General features: G+C 36.8%; 3 protein-coding genes across 4 annotated transcripts; 1 reads left to right on the top strand and 2 right to left on the bottom strand.

Annotated features, from left to right (window-relative positions):
* Positions 1-1,287: 1,287 nt before the first annotated feature.
* Positions 1,288-3,408, bottom strand: LOC113723937 (GDSL esterase/lipase At5g03980-like). Its single transcript, XM_027246895.2, has 5 exons — positions 3,123-3,408; positions 2,285-2,491; positions 1,994-2,154; positions 1,616-1,892; positions 1,288-1,499 (listed from the first exon to the last, which is right to left on the bottom strand). The coding sequence occupies exons 1-5, from the start codon at positions 3,406-3,408 to the stop codon at positions 1,291-1,293; spliced, it is 1,140 nt and encodes a 379-aa protein (XP_027102696.1). The 3' UTR covers positions 1,288-1,290.
* A 2,534-nt stretch (positions 3,409-5,942) lies between these two features.
* LOC113726143 (probable amidase At4g34880) lies at positions 5,943-9,329 on the bottom strand. 2 transcript variants are annotated; one of them, XM_027249690.2, is made up of 5 exons: positions 8,765-9,329; positions 7,623-7,837; positions 7,204-7,443; positions 6,665-6,863; positions 5,943-6,520 (listed from the first exon to the last, which is right to left on the bottom strand). In XM_027249690.2, exons 1-5 carry the CDS (start codon positions 9,239-9,241, stop codon positions 6,164-6,166), a joined length of 1,488 nt encoding a protein of 495 aa, XP_027105491.1. In that variant the 5' UTR covers positions 9,242-9,329; the 3' UTR covers positions 5,943-6,163. The 2 variants fall into 2 exon arrangements, with proteins under 2 accessions (XP_027105491.1, XP_027105492.1); XM_027249691.2 differs by having other exon boundaries at positions 7,204-7,431.
* Positions 9,330-11,121: 1,792 nt separating this feature from the next.
* LOC113726142 (uncharacterized) lies at positions 11,122-12,348 on the top strand. Its single transcript, XM_027249689.2, has one exon. It carries the CDS (start codon positions 11,311-11,313, stop codon positions 12,202-12,204), a length of 894 nt encoding a protein of 297 aa, XP_027105490.1. The 5' UTR covers positions 11,122-11,310; the 3' UTR covers positions 12,205-12,348.
* Positions 12,349-13,190: the final 842 nt, after the last annotated feature.

Here is a 13,190-nt window from a genome sequence, read left to right as displayed (position 1 = left end):
CCAGAGCCTCAACTCGTCCTCGTGCTGGAAATGTTATCGTGTATATTATAGTTGCAGCAAGTGACAAGTCAGGGTGAAATATTTGGTGGAATGTCATAATTTAATCTTACCTCATCCAAAATATTAAATTATCTTAGCAGAATGCCAATTATATGCCTTATTAAAAATGACAAAAAATATTAAATTATATTATTCAAGCTTTATTTTATTTGATGGATGCTGATTGAGCTCAAACTTGAGCATAAGTTTGGATTCAATCTCATATAAGTAAATGGCATGACAAGCACTTTTTAGCCAAATCAAGCTCAAGGTTCAGCTGTTGACAGACAATACAAATCATTCCTCAATATAATTAGTACGGTTTGGTCCTTTTTTCCTACTTAGTCTTGCTATGATATACCGATTGGCCAAATTCAGGAGTGGTTGTACTTTGGAGACACAATATTGATCCAATAAGTAAAAACAGAATGCAGGCATGACCTAATTATCTGGATTGCACTTGCAGGGTACAAAGTATATTTTTGCATTGTATGTTCTGCCAAAAACAGATTTGGTTCTGTTGATTCACGTATTTCGGTTTATGGCATGATGACGCTGATGAAACTCTGCAATTTCTTGCAGATATGTTGCAGATATGCCATAACATGCGATAAAACGCCTCTACTCTCTAGACAAGCAAACATAATGAGAGGAGAGATGAAAAAGCCCATTAATGCTCGTTAACGAACTATACAAAAACTACAACAGCGTGAAATGGAATATCTGCTACTTCTGTTACATGTACATAGAAGATCTGATGCATCGCTTCCTGCTCGACATCACTACTACATTCCCGAGCTTTGTGTTTGATTCAAGAGTTGAGGACACCTGATTGCAGATTGGGTTTTTTGAGTTTATTAGCCGGTTATGTAGAAAGTTTGTTTGTTATTAAATACGCAGTGCTGCCCTGACCTTGATAATCAGCTTATTGGTGCATTTGTTTCAGTATTGACATTTGATACATAAAATTTGTGGGTTTGATTCTTTTGCTCCTTAAGTTAGACGCCTTGATGCTTGGATTGGCAGAAGTTTACAGAGCTTTTCGCCAAGAACTAGATAAAATTTTCATAATCTTGAACCCAGTACGATAAAAACTGAAAAAGTTTCATACAAAAGTAAGTGCTCAAACAGTTGGTGACGAAATTAGTCACACAAGAGCTTCCCATTAGCTAAAACTAAACTAAGCTACTGGACTGAAAAAGCAAACTGGGACTCGAGTACTACTACTACTGTAGGAGCTTGAAGAATTGTTCAATGATGGCAACGCAATTTCCAGAAAAGATCAGCTTGCAACCAATCCACTATCATGCGGTAAGCCTCCTGTGTTAAATGAATTCCATCCCAGCTGACGTATCTTTCGGGATCACGGCAAGCCTTAACACCTGGAAATCCACACATTCGCGTCTCATTGAAGTTGTACAGCCCTCCAACTCCACAACAAGCTTTTTGTAGCTCAAAACCTAATAAGACAAACAAATTAGATGACCAGATGTGGATGCTTCAGATACCCCTTCCTCCTACTGGAAATAATTGATTTCTTTTAAGAATTCAAACTGGTAAATACTAACAAACTTACCTTCAGTTTCACCTAGATTGAGAAGCTGTTCATATGCAGCGTAGTAGTCTCCATAGACGATTGTTACATATGGGTACTTCTCGTGCAGCTCGGCAATCGCCTTCTTCAGGTGATCATTGTGGAAAGTTGCAAAGCTGTTCAATAGCCATATGCAATGATTCTCGTTGAACTCGCCTGCTTCGCTTTCCAGCCCAAACTTTGTAAGATAAATTGGCAGACATCCCATTGGAAAGTTCCCGGGAACCACTATTGTCCTTGCTCCAAAACTAATCACTTTCTGAAATACAACATTGAAAGAAAAGGAGAAGGAATTAGAAGCAAGAGAATTAAAAGCAGCAAGAGTGCTAACAAGAAGAGGAGGAGCCTGCAAAAGCTAACCTCAACAGCATGCTTAATTTTGGCAACAACTAGAGGTACCAACTCTAGAATTCTAAGCGTATCTCTAGCCTCATCAAAGTACTGAAGGAATGCATAATTATAATCGTTGCCTCCGATTTCACCAACCATAAATAGAGCGTTTTGAAGCTTCCTTTCACAATCTGTTAAACAAAAAGAAAAGGGACAAAATTCAGTGTCATGCCAAAAAATAAAAAAAGTTAATAGAAGTTGAGAAAAGTTGAATGACTGTCACGATCGAATGCACGACACATATATAAAATTTGAATCTACCATTGTGGCAAAATTTGTGAAAGTGATCTTTCATCCACTGAAGCTGTACGTCAAGGGAACTGTTGGTCACTGGATTTCTAACATGATGACGAGCAAGAACAGTTGATGATAGTGCCGTAGCACCGGCTACGGCAAAATTTGCTCCATGCTCAAAATTTGCCTTTGTATCCTTGATCGGATTCAGGAGAGGTAGACCCAGCGCCTGGGCTGTGTTAAAACAACGATCCAAATATTCAGTTAGCGGATGTGATTATGATAGCCTACATAAACAAAAATAAGTAAATAAACATGGAAGGCAAACATCGATGATGAATCACCACTAGGAACATCAGCGGAAGATTGCAGATAAACATAATGCTGCAGGGTTAACCAGTATAACTAAATGGATAATCAGGGCAAGAGTTGCGCATGGTTTTCAGTTAAGGCAGCCAAGAACTATAATAATAATACTCTGGATAATTTACACTCTAAATTTCCTTGTAACACACCAGACGGCGATAGTTCGAATTTTTTCCATCATGCATGCAACTCATTGGCATCTACGTCCTCCACGCAAAGCATTTATAACAAAAAAAAAAAAAAAGAAGAAAGAAAGAAAGAAATCTTTTGCCAGATTTTGTCCCAGAAAAGACAATCAGATATGGAGTGAGTTGATAAAAAGCAAAGCTCTATATCAAGTGTTCAAAACAAGAATAAACCAGACGAAGAAAAAATTAAAATAGCCTGAATTGTGACACGCACACAAATAAAAAAAATAGCTATTGCAAGTTGGTTGGCAATACTATGAAGAATTAACAGCGGGAAGGGCAGATCAAAAGAATCTTATATATATATTTACCAAAGTAGTCAATCATGAGAAGTCCATCAGAGCAACGGCCGGTGGCTTTGTGGTGGGAGAAGGTCTGACCGTAGGGATTTCTGGCGAAAGGTAAAGCGGCTCCAAGTGGAGATTCCCTGATCAAATTCCCAGTGTCTGATATGGAGTCCCCAAGTTGGTACACTTGATCAAAACGGCAGGCACTCAGGAGAGGACTTGCATGAGCGGATGGTGAAGGAGAAAGAAGCAGCAAAGCAGATGCAATAACAAAGAAAACAGCACCAATACTCGTGCCCTTGACACCCATTATTGCTCAGACAACAACCAAAAGTTTAACTATGTAATATTACTGCGTGGTACTATCAAGGTTGCTTGCTATGTGATTATATAGGATTGAGAAAGTGTTATAAACCTGTTGGAACTTGGATCAACAATTCGAATCCTAACTGGATTTGTTCTGCAGATGTCAAACCAAAACAAAATACAACCAAAGTAGCACTATACAAAAATACAATAAGCAGTTTCCTAGACGGAATTGACTTGTTTTTAGATTAAGGTCTCTGATCCTGCTTTGGTTGATCAACTTACAGATCTAGCACCAATTGTACTAGGATTCAAGTATAAGGTGCAATTCCACTAGGGATTGAAGTGCATAGAAGTTGTAATGAGACAAACACCTTTTCTTTACAAACAACACTACATTTTATTCCAGACCACCTGTAATTCAAGTTTGACTAACATAATACTATATGATTTTATTATTTTCCGGCTCAACATGTTGTAATTACTAAAAAAAATGCCGCTCCCCCCCCCCCCCCACCTTTAAATTTTTAATTCTTCAGGCGAAAATGGATGTACATTTTGACCCAGATGCTCTTGATCCTGACGACGAGTACACATTTTATCTATTCTAATTGGATGGTGATGTAAATCTAAAAAATAAGCGAGTTCAATGTTGGTTCATTCTGGTAAAGAGAGAATGGAATATTGGCTCAAAGATTGGTTAAATAATATAGTTTTGTACCCAATCAACAAGTTCTCGCTTGAGCTGCTGATCAAATTGCAAATTCAACTGCGTATTAGAGACTTTGAGAACTTAAAGATCAAATTGTAAAATATAAAACGCCTCCGGCTCCAGATGTGGCGCTTCTTTTATTCTGGACTTCATAGTCTCTGTGCATTGGAATAATTTTCTCGAAGATGTTAATGAAATTAGTACGCTAAACGTTGACTCATTTTCAAGCGACTTGCATGAGGGACTGGATTCAGGAGATTATTAAACACAATACAAGTGTTATAAGAAAACAAGGGCCACCAAGCATAACCAATAGGGCCGAAAAGCTAGTTGTTTCGAAAAGGATAAAACTCAAAAAGGCATTGCCTGGAGCTCAATTCCAGTAAGTACAAGCAATTTTATTTAGTAGTCAGTTGTTTCATCGATTATTTTTTCACGATTTATTTTCACCTCTGTTGTATTTGTTTGTAAAGTGCATTCATTGGTTTTGTAATGTGCTAATATAGGGGTAAATTACTGTTTATCCCCTATAGTTTGTTATATTATACATGACCACTTTAATGTTTAAAAAATCTACATAATCTGTTTTTTAGTTTCATGAAAAGTTGAAAATGAATGAAAAATAACTCTGGCTATGGCAATTGTCATAGACGAACTCTAGAACCATGTCCACTAGATTATAGTGTCCACTAAATTCCCCGTTGTTGTTGCGTATATGTACACATAATTTTGCTGCGATTTATATAAAATGCTTAGCGCCCCCCCCCCCCCCGGGGCTATCTTTAATATTTAATCAAGAGTGATACTGAAATTTCAATCAATAACATTACAGAGGCAACTTTCCATCAAATTTTCACTTTATAGAAAAAGAGGAAAATTGTGTGGATGTTTTGGCATGTTAAGAAATTAAAAGAATCATGTGACAATAGATAACACAATATGGAGGTACGAAACTAATGGGCCTTAATTGTTAATGGCAAATTTTATTTAAATTTGTGTCAATGAATCAAATGAGCATTTTTTTTTAAATTTTTTTTTACTATTCTCGTGGAGCTTGACAACTCTTTTGTTGAAGACCTTTAGAAAATGTGGCTTACTTATAATCACTTTGTTATTATAGTGATTTTGAGATTAATTATTCGTTGTTCCTAGAATGTTTTAATGAGGGATTAAAGCTTCAAGGCTTTTTAACAATGATGATAATTGTAGCAGGGTCTTGCTTAAGTCGCCTAATTCGGCGAGCCTTGCTGTGACAAGTGATAACATATCATCGTTTTGGCATTTTTTGTGAGAGGAAAAAGAGAAACAAAAAAATGCCAAGAGTTTTGATGGGCATTTTGGGGTTTTATCATAATTTTGTGCTGACATCATCCCAAATTAGAAGGTCAACATTATTTGACTAACAGCAGGGGGTTTTTTTTTTCTCCCCAAAATGACTTCTTTGCCAATGCATTCTTGATTGAAAGAAATCTTCTTGTTGGAAGAACAATTTAGTCCAATAGTAAGACTGGAGCACATTCTATTCTGTGACGTGATGTAGATCTTTGAGCGTAAGATTGTAAATCGACCGAAAAAAGTGAAAAGAGAAAACATGATAATATTAAGTAGAAATGCAAGTTGAAATGAACTGAATTTTGAACCAAAAGCAAAAGGGAACCACACAAATGAGGGAACAAGCCTTGCTTCAAAATTTGCCCACTGCTGAGAATGGGGAAATTTAGCTATCATTTCTCTTTGCAGTTCTGTTATTCACTACTTGACACTGCCAGTGCACCCTGGCGAAAGTTCAAAGCACTTGATGTTAAACAGCATTAAAAGCACACACATTATCTGATTTCAACATGGATTATAGAAAATCAAAGGGCTAAATACTTTCAACATGTTATGTGTCTCAACCAGATTTTCAGTTCTGTTTTGGTTATGCTAGAAAATCCAAAGACAGATTCATAAAGGAAATTGGAAGCATCAGCGTCGCTCCACGCTGCACTCGAAAATTTTCGAGATGATGCTGGCAGGATTAACCTAATCAATGCATGTATGCTTTTTCCTATACAAAGGAAGGAGGAGGCCTCCGTACCCTAGTAGCTTGTTCAAAGGCATAAGCAATTTCAATCAGCTTCGGCTCACTGCCCTTCAACCCTCCAAAACAGATCCCAAATGGCATGCCATCCTTTCCATAACCAGCTGGAACAGTTATTCCTGGAAAACCCCCAATTGCGAGAACAGCACAGCCCCGCGATCCTGGTGTTACCATTGCATCCAACTGATATTCTTGCATCATTTTCTCGAATCCATTTTTAGAAAGATTATCCAGCATCTCCGCCGCAGCCTTCTCTTGGTCCCCAAATCCTTCTGTTCCTTCGGCACTGATAAAAGTGTGCTGATCATGATCATTGAGCTTTTCCTAGCATACAAATGCGACACAGACTAATGTTTTACTCTTCTAACGAAGGCATGAAAAGAGCATTGCAGAGGCACAAAAGTTAAGAAGCTCATTCGAAATAGTTGCATATGTGATGATATAACAACATAAAGTCATGTGGAATACCAATTCAGGGTTGTTCTCATTGAAGGCAATTATGTCAGCCAGTGAACTGACAGGAGAATCAATCAGCTCTTTCAGGTAAGCATTAATGGAAGTCTTGAATTCAGCCATCATTACCAATATTTCGCCACTGTGATTGGGTTCTAGAATTGTCTCAACATCTGCTATTTTCAGATTATCCACTACCACTGCACCTTCCTGTCTTTAAAAGTTTCAAGAAGATTCAATTGGCATTTATGGATATAGAAGCATAAGAAAACATCACAGCCAAGGTATAGAAATATGTCCACATTTCAAGCGGTTAGGGTCTTGTAGCCCTTTTAGTCTTCAGCTCACTTGCTCCTCTATAGACCATAGACATAAAATTAGGAATAGCTCTGCTAATTTTCAGTACAATAAAGGCCGTTGGTGGTTGTTTCTAACTGATCAGTAGCCCTTTTTATGTTTAAACGGTCATGGTGCTCTTTTATTTGCATGTCATTTAGTTACGACTGCCTCCTTCATTTATCCCTACAGTAATAATAGCTGTATTAATTTCTAACCTTATTTTGTCAACATGATGCTTGAAGGATGCACTCTCAGCGGAATCATGTATCTTTTCCAGAAATGGATGTCTAACAATGCCTAATCTCTTTCCTCTTAAACCATCTCGTCTAAGAAATTGTTTATAACCTCCATTGGGAAAAAATTTAGAAGCTTCAATGGTCGCTGCATCTCTTGGATCATAACCTGCAATCACATCAAGCAGATAAACTGCATCTGACACGGTCCTGCATATCGGCCTGCATTGTAAAACCATATAAGAAGAGTGTTCTCAGTTAAAAGTAAGTGCGAGAGCTGTTCAACTCAGGCACATTTTAGAGTCTAGAACACATTTGGATTCATGATCACATAATCACAAAACAATCATCCTTTAGTGAAAAATTTGCAGATTTATGAAGCATTAGAAGCATGTGTTTACCCAACGGTGTCCCAGCGTGGTGCCATTGGTATGACACCTGCTCGACTGGTAAGCCCAACGGTAGGTTTGAAACCTACCACGGAGTTGTGATCCGCTGGACAGATGATGGAGCTGTGAGTCTCCGTTCCTAAAGAGACTGCCACCATATTTGCAGCTACAGATATTGCTGATCCACTGCTTGACCCACAAGGTGTTTCAGAGTGAACATAAGGATTCTGCATATTTTCAGGAAAAAAAAAGATTAACTGGATTTCACCATGTTATTAATTAAATCCAAAATCAGATTACAGAATTTATTGTATATTCAGGAGGTAAATTAATATCCACAAGTTGGAAAGATCCATATAAAGATTCTGAAAGAGATGACAACAAATATAGCAGAGTAGGCGTCAAAGAAAATGAGCCATCGCAAGGGAAATATTTGTGTAACCCCTTAGTTGAGCTGGAATCTTCACAACCTTGACTTTTGAACGTACTGTCCAGGTCGGATTCGTGAGATCCCAATTTAGGCATGATACAAATCAAACTAGAATTCATGAGATCCCAATTTAGACACTAGAGAATCTTTGGTCTGCTTGTCCCAGCATGGAACCATCTTAATGTTCATCCAACTATACTAGCTACTGCGCCATTTTCAATAATTCTTGAAAATAGTACATTCCCTGATTCTCTTTTCGCAAAACTCTTTGGCTAGTGCATACACAAAAACAAAAAGACAGTCTTGTACATTTTGGGATGATAAACTAAATCAAAGTACTATCTTCCTCACATTACCAATTTTAGGACTTAGACAAATTTTAACTCTCCCTTTGCCAAAAAAATGTCAGACTTGATAAACTTCCGATGTTTTTAAAATTAATAACCTCCTACAACTTACAGATCTTTACTTATCCATATAAGAGAACACCAGCTACAAACATTTTAATGTAAATGTATTGAAACCCTTTACTCTTACACTAACATTTTTTTCATAAACTTTGAGTCGAAATCAAAGGTAACAATGCCTTTCAGGCAGAGCATCAACGAACATAAGTTAGTACAGGGCATGGAAAGGAATGCAAATCAAGGGAAGCTATATAAAGGGGGAGATTTTGGTAAAAAAAGAAATGCTAGTATTCAGCATAAATGCGACTAGTACTTACCACTCCTTGGCCGGCTCTGGCACACCAACCATTAGGAACTCCACTTAGAGAACGAAATTTATACCATTCACTCATACTAGCTTTACCCAAAATGATAGCCCCTGCCTTCCTCAGCTTCTCCACCACTCCAGCATCCCTAGCAACTTTCGAGCCCATCAAAGCATAGGACCCTGCAGTTGTATTCATCTCATCTTTGGTCCCAAATACGTCTTTTAGCAGCACTGGAATCCCATGCAAGTCTCCCAATGTCCCAAGAGATCCACCGCCATTTTTCTGCCTTTCTTGATCAGCCTTGTCTGCTAGCACCCTCGCATCAGGATTAACTTCAATCACACCTCGCAAAATGGGATTGAGGGTGTCGATTTTCTGCAAGTAGAAATCGACTAGCTGCCTCGTTGTGAGCTTGTTTTCTGCATATGCTTGGTGGATTTCTTGGATGGTGGCTTCTTCTATTGTAAAGGAATTGCTGCTATCCATTGTTTTTTGCGTGCTTTTTCCACAGAAAAATTTTTCTTGATTGATACTGAATGGTGTGAAGAAAGGTGGTATCTAATGCGGATCTTGCTTTGATGTGTTGCTTTGGCAAAGGTTGAAGTAAAGACTACACTTGAAGTACAACGATACAAAGAAAGTCAACCGATCCAGCACGAAAGGGACATTCGGGACATTACTGAGCGTGATTGGACAGTTGATTATTTGTGATACTCACTGGTTCCAATTATTTAGTTATGTTTGGGAATTCAACTTTGAAAAATAATGATTTGATTGTGATATTTATACTTTTATTTTTAATTTTATCCTCATAAATTCAAATTTTAAATTTGAATGATAATATACGTATGATTAAAAAGAAGGGTTATATTGAAAAGAGAAACTAAAAAGTGCTTTAACTTCTCCAATCTGAAAATTATTTTGAGATATCCTAAAATGGAAAGTATGACACTTTCAATAAAACGGAAGGATAAAATTACTCAAGTAGTTAGAAAATGTGTTGATTATAAAGTAAATAAATTTTGTCAAATAATTTAATATTCAAACAAACTCGCTAGAACTTTCCTAGTAGAGATGTCCATGAACAAAAATTTGTTAGAGACTGAAAAATTATATTTCAAGGATTTTTAGTCATATATATAAGGTCTTGGACTATCTTGTTCATTGTCAATTGATTACGTGATGGAAATCCAAGTATTTTATCATGGTATCAGACACGTTTGTTTGTTACCTATTTTTTTAGCATAAGTGCGAGGATTTGAATTAAAAATTTCTCATTTATATTTCCTGCTTCATATTGCTCAACCCATCCCTCCTCCTTATTTATCACCATATTTATTGGTTCACCCGTGACTTAGTTCTTTCTCTACTAAGTTAAGCCTAGTTACTAAATGACTTGGTTCTTCTTTTTTTTTTTTTAAACTAGGTTAAGCCATTTGGCAAGTGGAATGCGAGGGAAGTGTTAGAAGATTAAAAATATCCAAGTTTTTCTACGGGGTTATGTGATAAAAGTCTAAGTTTTTTATTAGTTACCATAAATTGATGATACCTGTGTAATTTAAGATTGGTCGAGTGTAAAACAATTTTGATATAGCAATACAATAATTAAATTTGGCTCCGGATTTTTACTTTGATAGACTGAATTGAGATTTTGGCTTTGTTGAAGGACTCTAATGGAATTAAGCTTTAATTTTAAGGTTCCAAAAATTCTTCCTCGGAGTTTGCGGCGCAAGAAAGATGCTTTAATCGGAAATTACGAGGTTAAAGCTCGATTCTCCGAAGTTTCTTTTCTTGTTGGTATTTTTTTTATTAATTATTTTTTCACTTGTTTGCATCCTGATCACATCAAATATGATTTACGTACTCACTAGAACAGACAGTGGCATGTGACCGACCCGATTAAATATACTAAGTGAATAATTAAATTACTTCTGGATTCAATCCCTCTAATTACAAAATACATATGGAAGATTTCTGACCCACGATTACAAATGAGACCCCACATGCATGAGGTTTTAATCTATGAATACAAGGGGCTAATTTAGATTTTTTAAAAAATAATTTCAGGACAAGATATATATTATAAGTTTTTCTTTTTGTTTTTTTTGTGGGTATCTTAATTTTTTTTTTTTTTTTTTGAGTTTACATCAAGAGAAGGTGAAATAATGAAGAAATGCTGGGGATATTTGTAATTTGCTGCTGCTATGAGAATCAAGCTCTACATAAACGCTCGCGGGGAAATGGGTTGGATAGTATAGAAAAAGGAGGTGTTAGTGAGAAGTTTTTGGTTTGAAATCTTTTATATATACTAAAAACATATAAAAATGGAAGGATTATATTGGATACTACCATAAAATGGATTGTAAGTAGGAGGTTCAAAACCCTCCCACTTACAAGAAGAAGAAAGGGGTAAAAAAAAACTCCACATAAACATTAGCCTCACAATAATTGGCTACAATCAATTAGCTATGAGGAGTTCGGCTGGTGCTTCCACTATTAGCCGTTGACCATTTCAATCCACCTACTAATCCACCAGCCAAAGATAGCTAGCATCAATGGGTCATCAACATAGAGGGATGAAATTGTTTGATGCTCATTGTCACCTCCAAGATCCAAGAATCCATAAAATCTCCCCTCAGATAATCAAAACAGCCCTTGATGCAGGAGTAGTCCATATTGCTGTCAATGGAGTTTCTGAAAAAGACTGGCAGTCGGTGAAAGAAATGAGTGGAAGCAATCTTTGTATTATTCCAAACTTTGGTCTCCATCCCTGGTTTATCCCTGACAGAACTCCCAATTGGCTGAACAATTTGAAGGAATTTCTTGAGTCTTCCCCTGAAGCTGCAGTTGGAGAGATTGGATTGGACAAAGCACCATGGGCAAGTCATGTTGATTATGCAGATCAACTTGAAGTTTTTAGTCAGCAGCTTCAACTTGCCAAGGAACTCAATAGGCCAGCATCAATTCATTGTGTGGAAGCTTTTGATGATATGATTGAAATATTGAAATCTTTAGGGCCATTCCCTGCTGGTTTCTTGCTTCATTCTTACATGGGTTCTGCTGAATTAGTTCCTGAACTAGCCAATCTTGGTGCTTATTTTTCGATTTCCGGGCATCTTATGCCTGTGGAAGAAAGCAAGGCAAAGAAGATTCTGCAGGCAATTCCTCTTGAAAGAATTTTACTAGAAACTGATGCCCCTGATGCTTTACCAAAATCATTAAATTCAGGTTGTTTGCCTATTGTTGCCAAGGAAGCTTCTGTACTCCAAGATGAGGGAGGAGACAGATCAGAGTTGGCAATAGATACCCTTAATCATCCAGCCAACATTCATCATGTGCTTAACTATGTTGCATTTTTACTTGAGATGGACAGAGAAGAACTTGCTCAGATAAGCTATGAGAATGCAAGAAACATCTTCTCTTATGAAGGTTCAAAAATTTCTGCTTGAAGGTCACATTTGTGCTTTGATTACAACAGTTTGAAATCAGGCAGGATAGATTGTCATATCATATGGAATGTTACAATTTAGCTGATGTATGAATCAAGTCTGCTTCTTAGTTCTGCAACATATTATATATTATTCAATCATCCATGACCAAGACTCCATATCCAGTTCCTTCATCTGCCAGGCTCATTTGACGGGACATTTTGATGACAGCAACTTTTGGGTCATAAAACACACATAAAAATTGAATAAAAATCAATAAAACGAAACTGCGGATAGTGTTTGAGAGTTTTCTTTAAAGCATGTTTGGACTATGGAAATTACGGTGTATTTTTCTACAATTCCATAATTCATAGTCCTCTTGATTTCCCTTCGTTGCTCGCAGGATAGTGTTAATGGTCCAGATAGGACCATTTGAATGAGCAAGACGAATCCAATTTTGTACACATTCTTCAATGTACTGAACAGACAAAATTGAACATGTTTTTATTAGGTTATAGAACAGCGAATGTACGAAAAAACGTGCACTGTAAAATCTACTGAGTTGTCCATTTTGGAAGCCCATGCATTGGTTACTCATCCTCCACAAACGCAAAGATTCATGATTATGGAGTCCTAAGGTTTTGCATTTGATTCTAGAAACAATCCAGAGTGGGAGATTTATTTTTGATGGGACCATTCCTAGACTTTGGCTATCGGCTTATACCTGTTGATGATTTGGATCCTTCAAACACAACTTTTTTCAATTTAGTTATTAAAATTAATGTCTTTCTCATACGGTTTTGAAAGGGATCATGTCAAAATTTTGCTTCTTCAATGGAGTTGGTCAGGAGAAGGGCAGACTAAAAATATATTTTGAAGTTTTAACAGTTAATGTGGATTGAGATGGATGAAGAGAACAAAAGAAAAGAATAAAAAGTTACAACTAGTGTATATACGACTATAAAGATTTATCCTTTTCTTATTTGACTCAATTTTTTGTGTTAAAA

Source organism: Coffea arabica, chromosome 2c (genome assembly GCF_036785885.1).
Source record: "Coffea arabica cultivar ET-39 chromosome 2c, Coffea Arabica ET-39 HiFi, whole genome shotgun sequence".
Taxonomy (NCBI): Eukaryota; Viridiplantae; Streptophyta; class Magnoliopsida; order Gentianales; family Rubiaceae; genus Coffea; species Coffea arabica.
This window is presented reverse-complemented; position numbering and strand designations above follow the sequence as displayed.

Excerpts from the sequence above, each read along its gene's own strand:
- LOC113723937 (XM_027246895.2), bottom strand. The coding sequence starts at position 3,408 with ATGGGTGTCAAGGGCACGAGTATTGGTGCTGTTTTCTTTGTTATTGCA. Across the intron at positions 2,492-3,122 it reads TCTCATGATTGACTACTTTG|CCCAGGCGCTGGGTCTACCT; the intron begins GTAAATATATAT and ends GTTTTAACACAG. Across the intron at positions 1,500-1,615 it reads CAATCTAGGTGAAACTGAAG|GTTTTGAGCTACAAAAAGCT; the intron begins GTAAGTTTGTTA and ends TTGTCTTATTAG.
- LOC113726143 (XM_027249690.2), bottom strand. The coding sequence starts at position 9,241 with ATGGATAGCAGCAATTCCTTTACAATAGAAGAAGCCACCATCCAAGAA. Across the intron at positions 7,838-8,764 it reads CCAGAGCCGGCCAAGGAGTG|AATCCTTATGTTCACTCTGA; the intron begins GTAAGTACTAGT and ends GAAAATATGCAG. Across the intron at positions 7,444-7,622 it reads CCACGCTGGGACACCGTTGG|GCCGATATGCAGGACCGTGT; the intron begins GTAAACACATGC and ends TTTACAATGCAG.
- LOC113726142 (XM_027249689.2), top strand. The coding sequence starts at position 11,311 with ATGGGTCATCAACATAGAGGGATGAAATTGTTTGATGCTCATTGTCAC.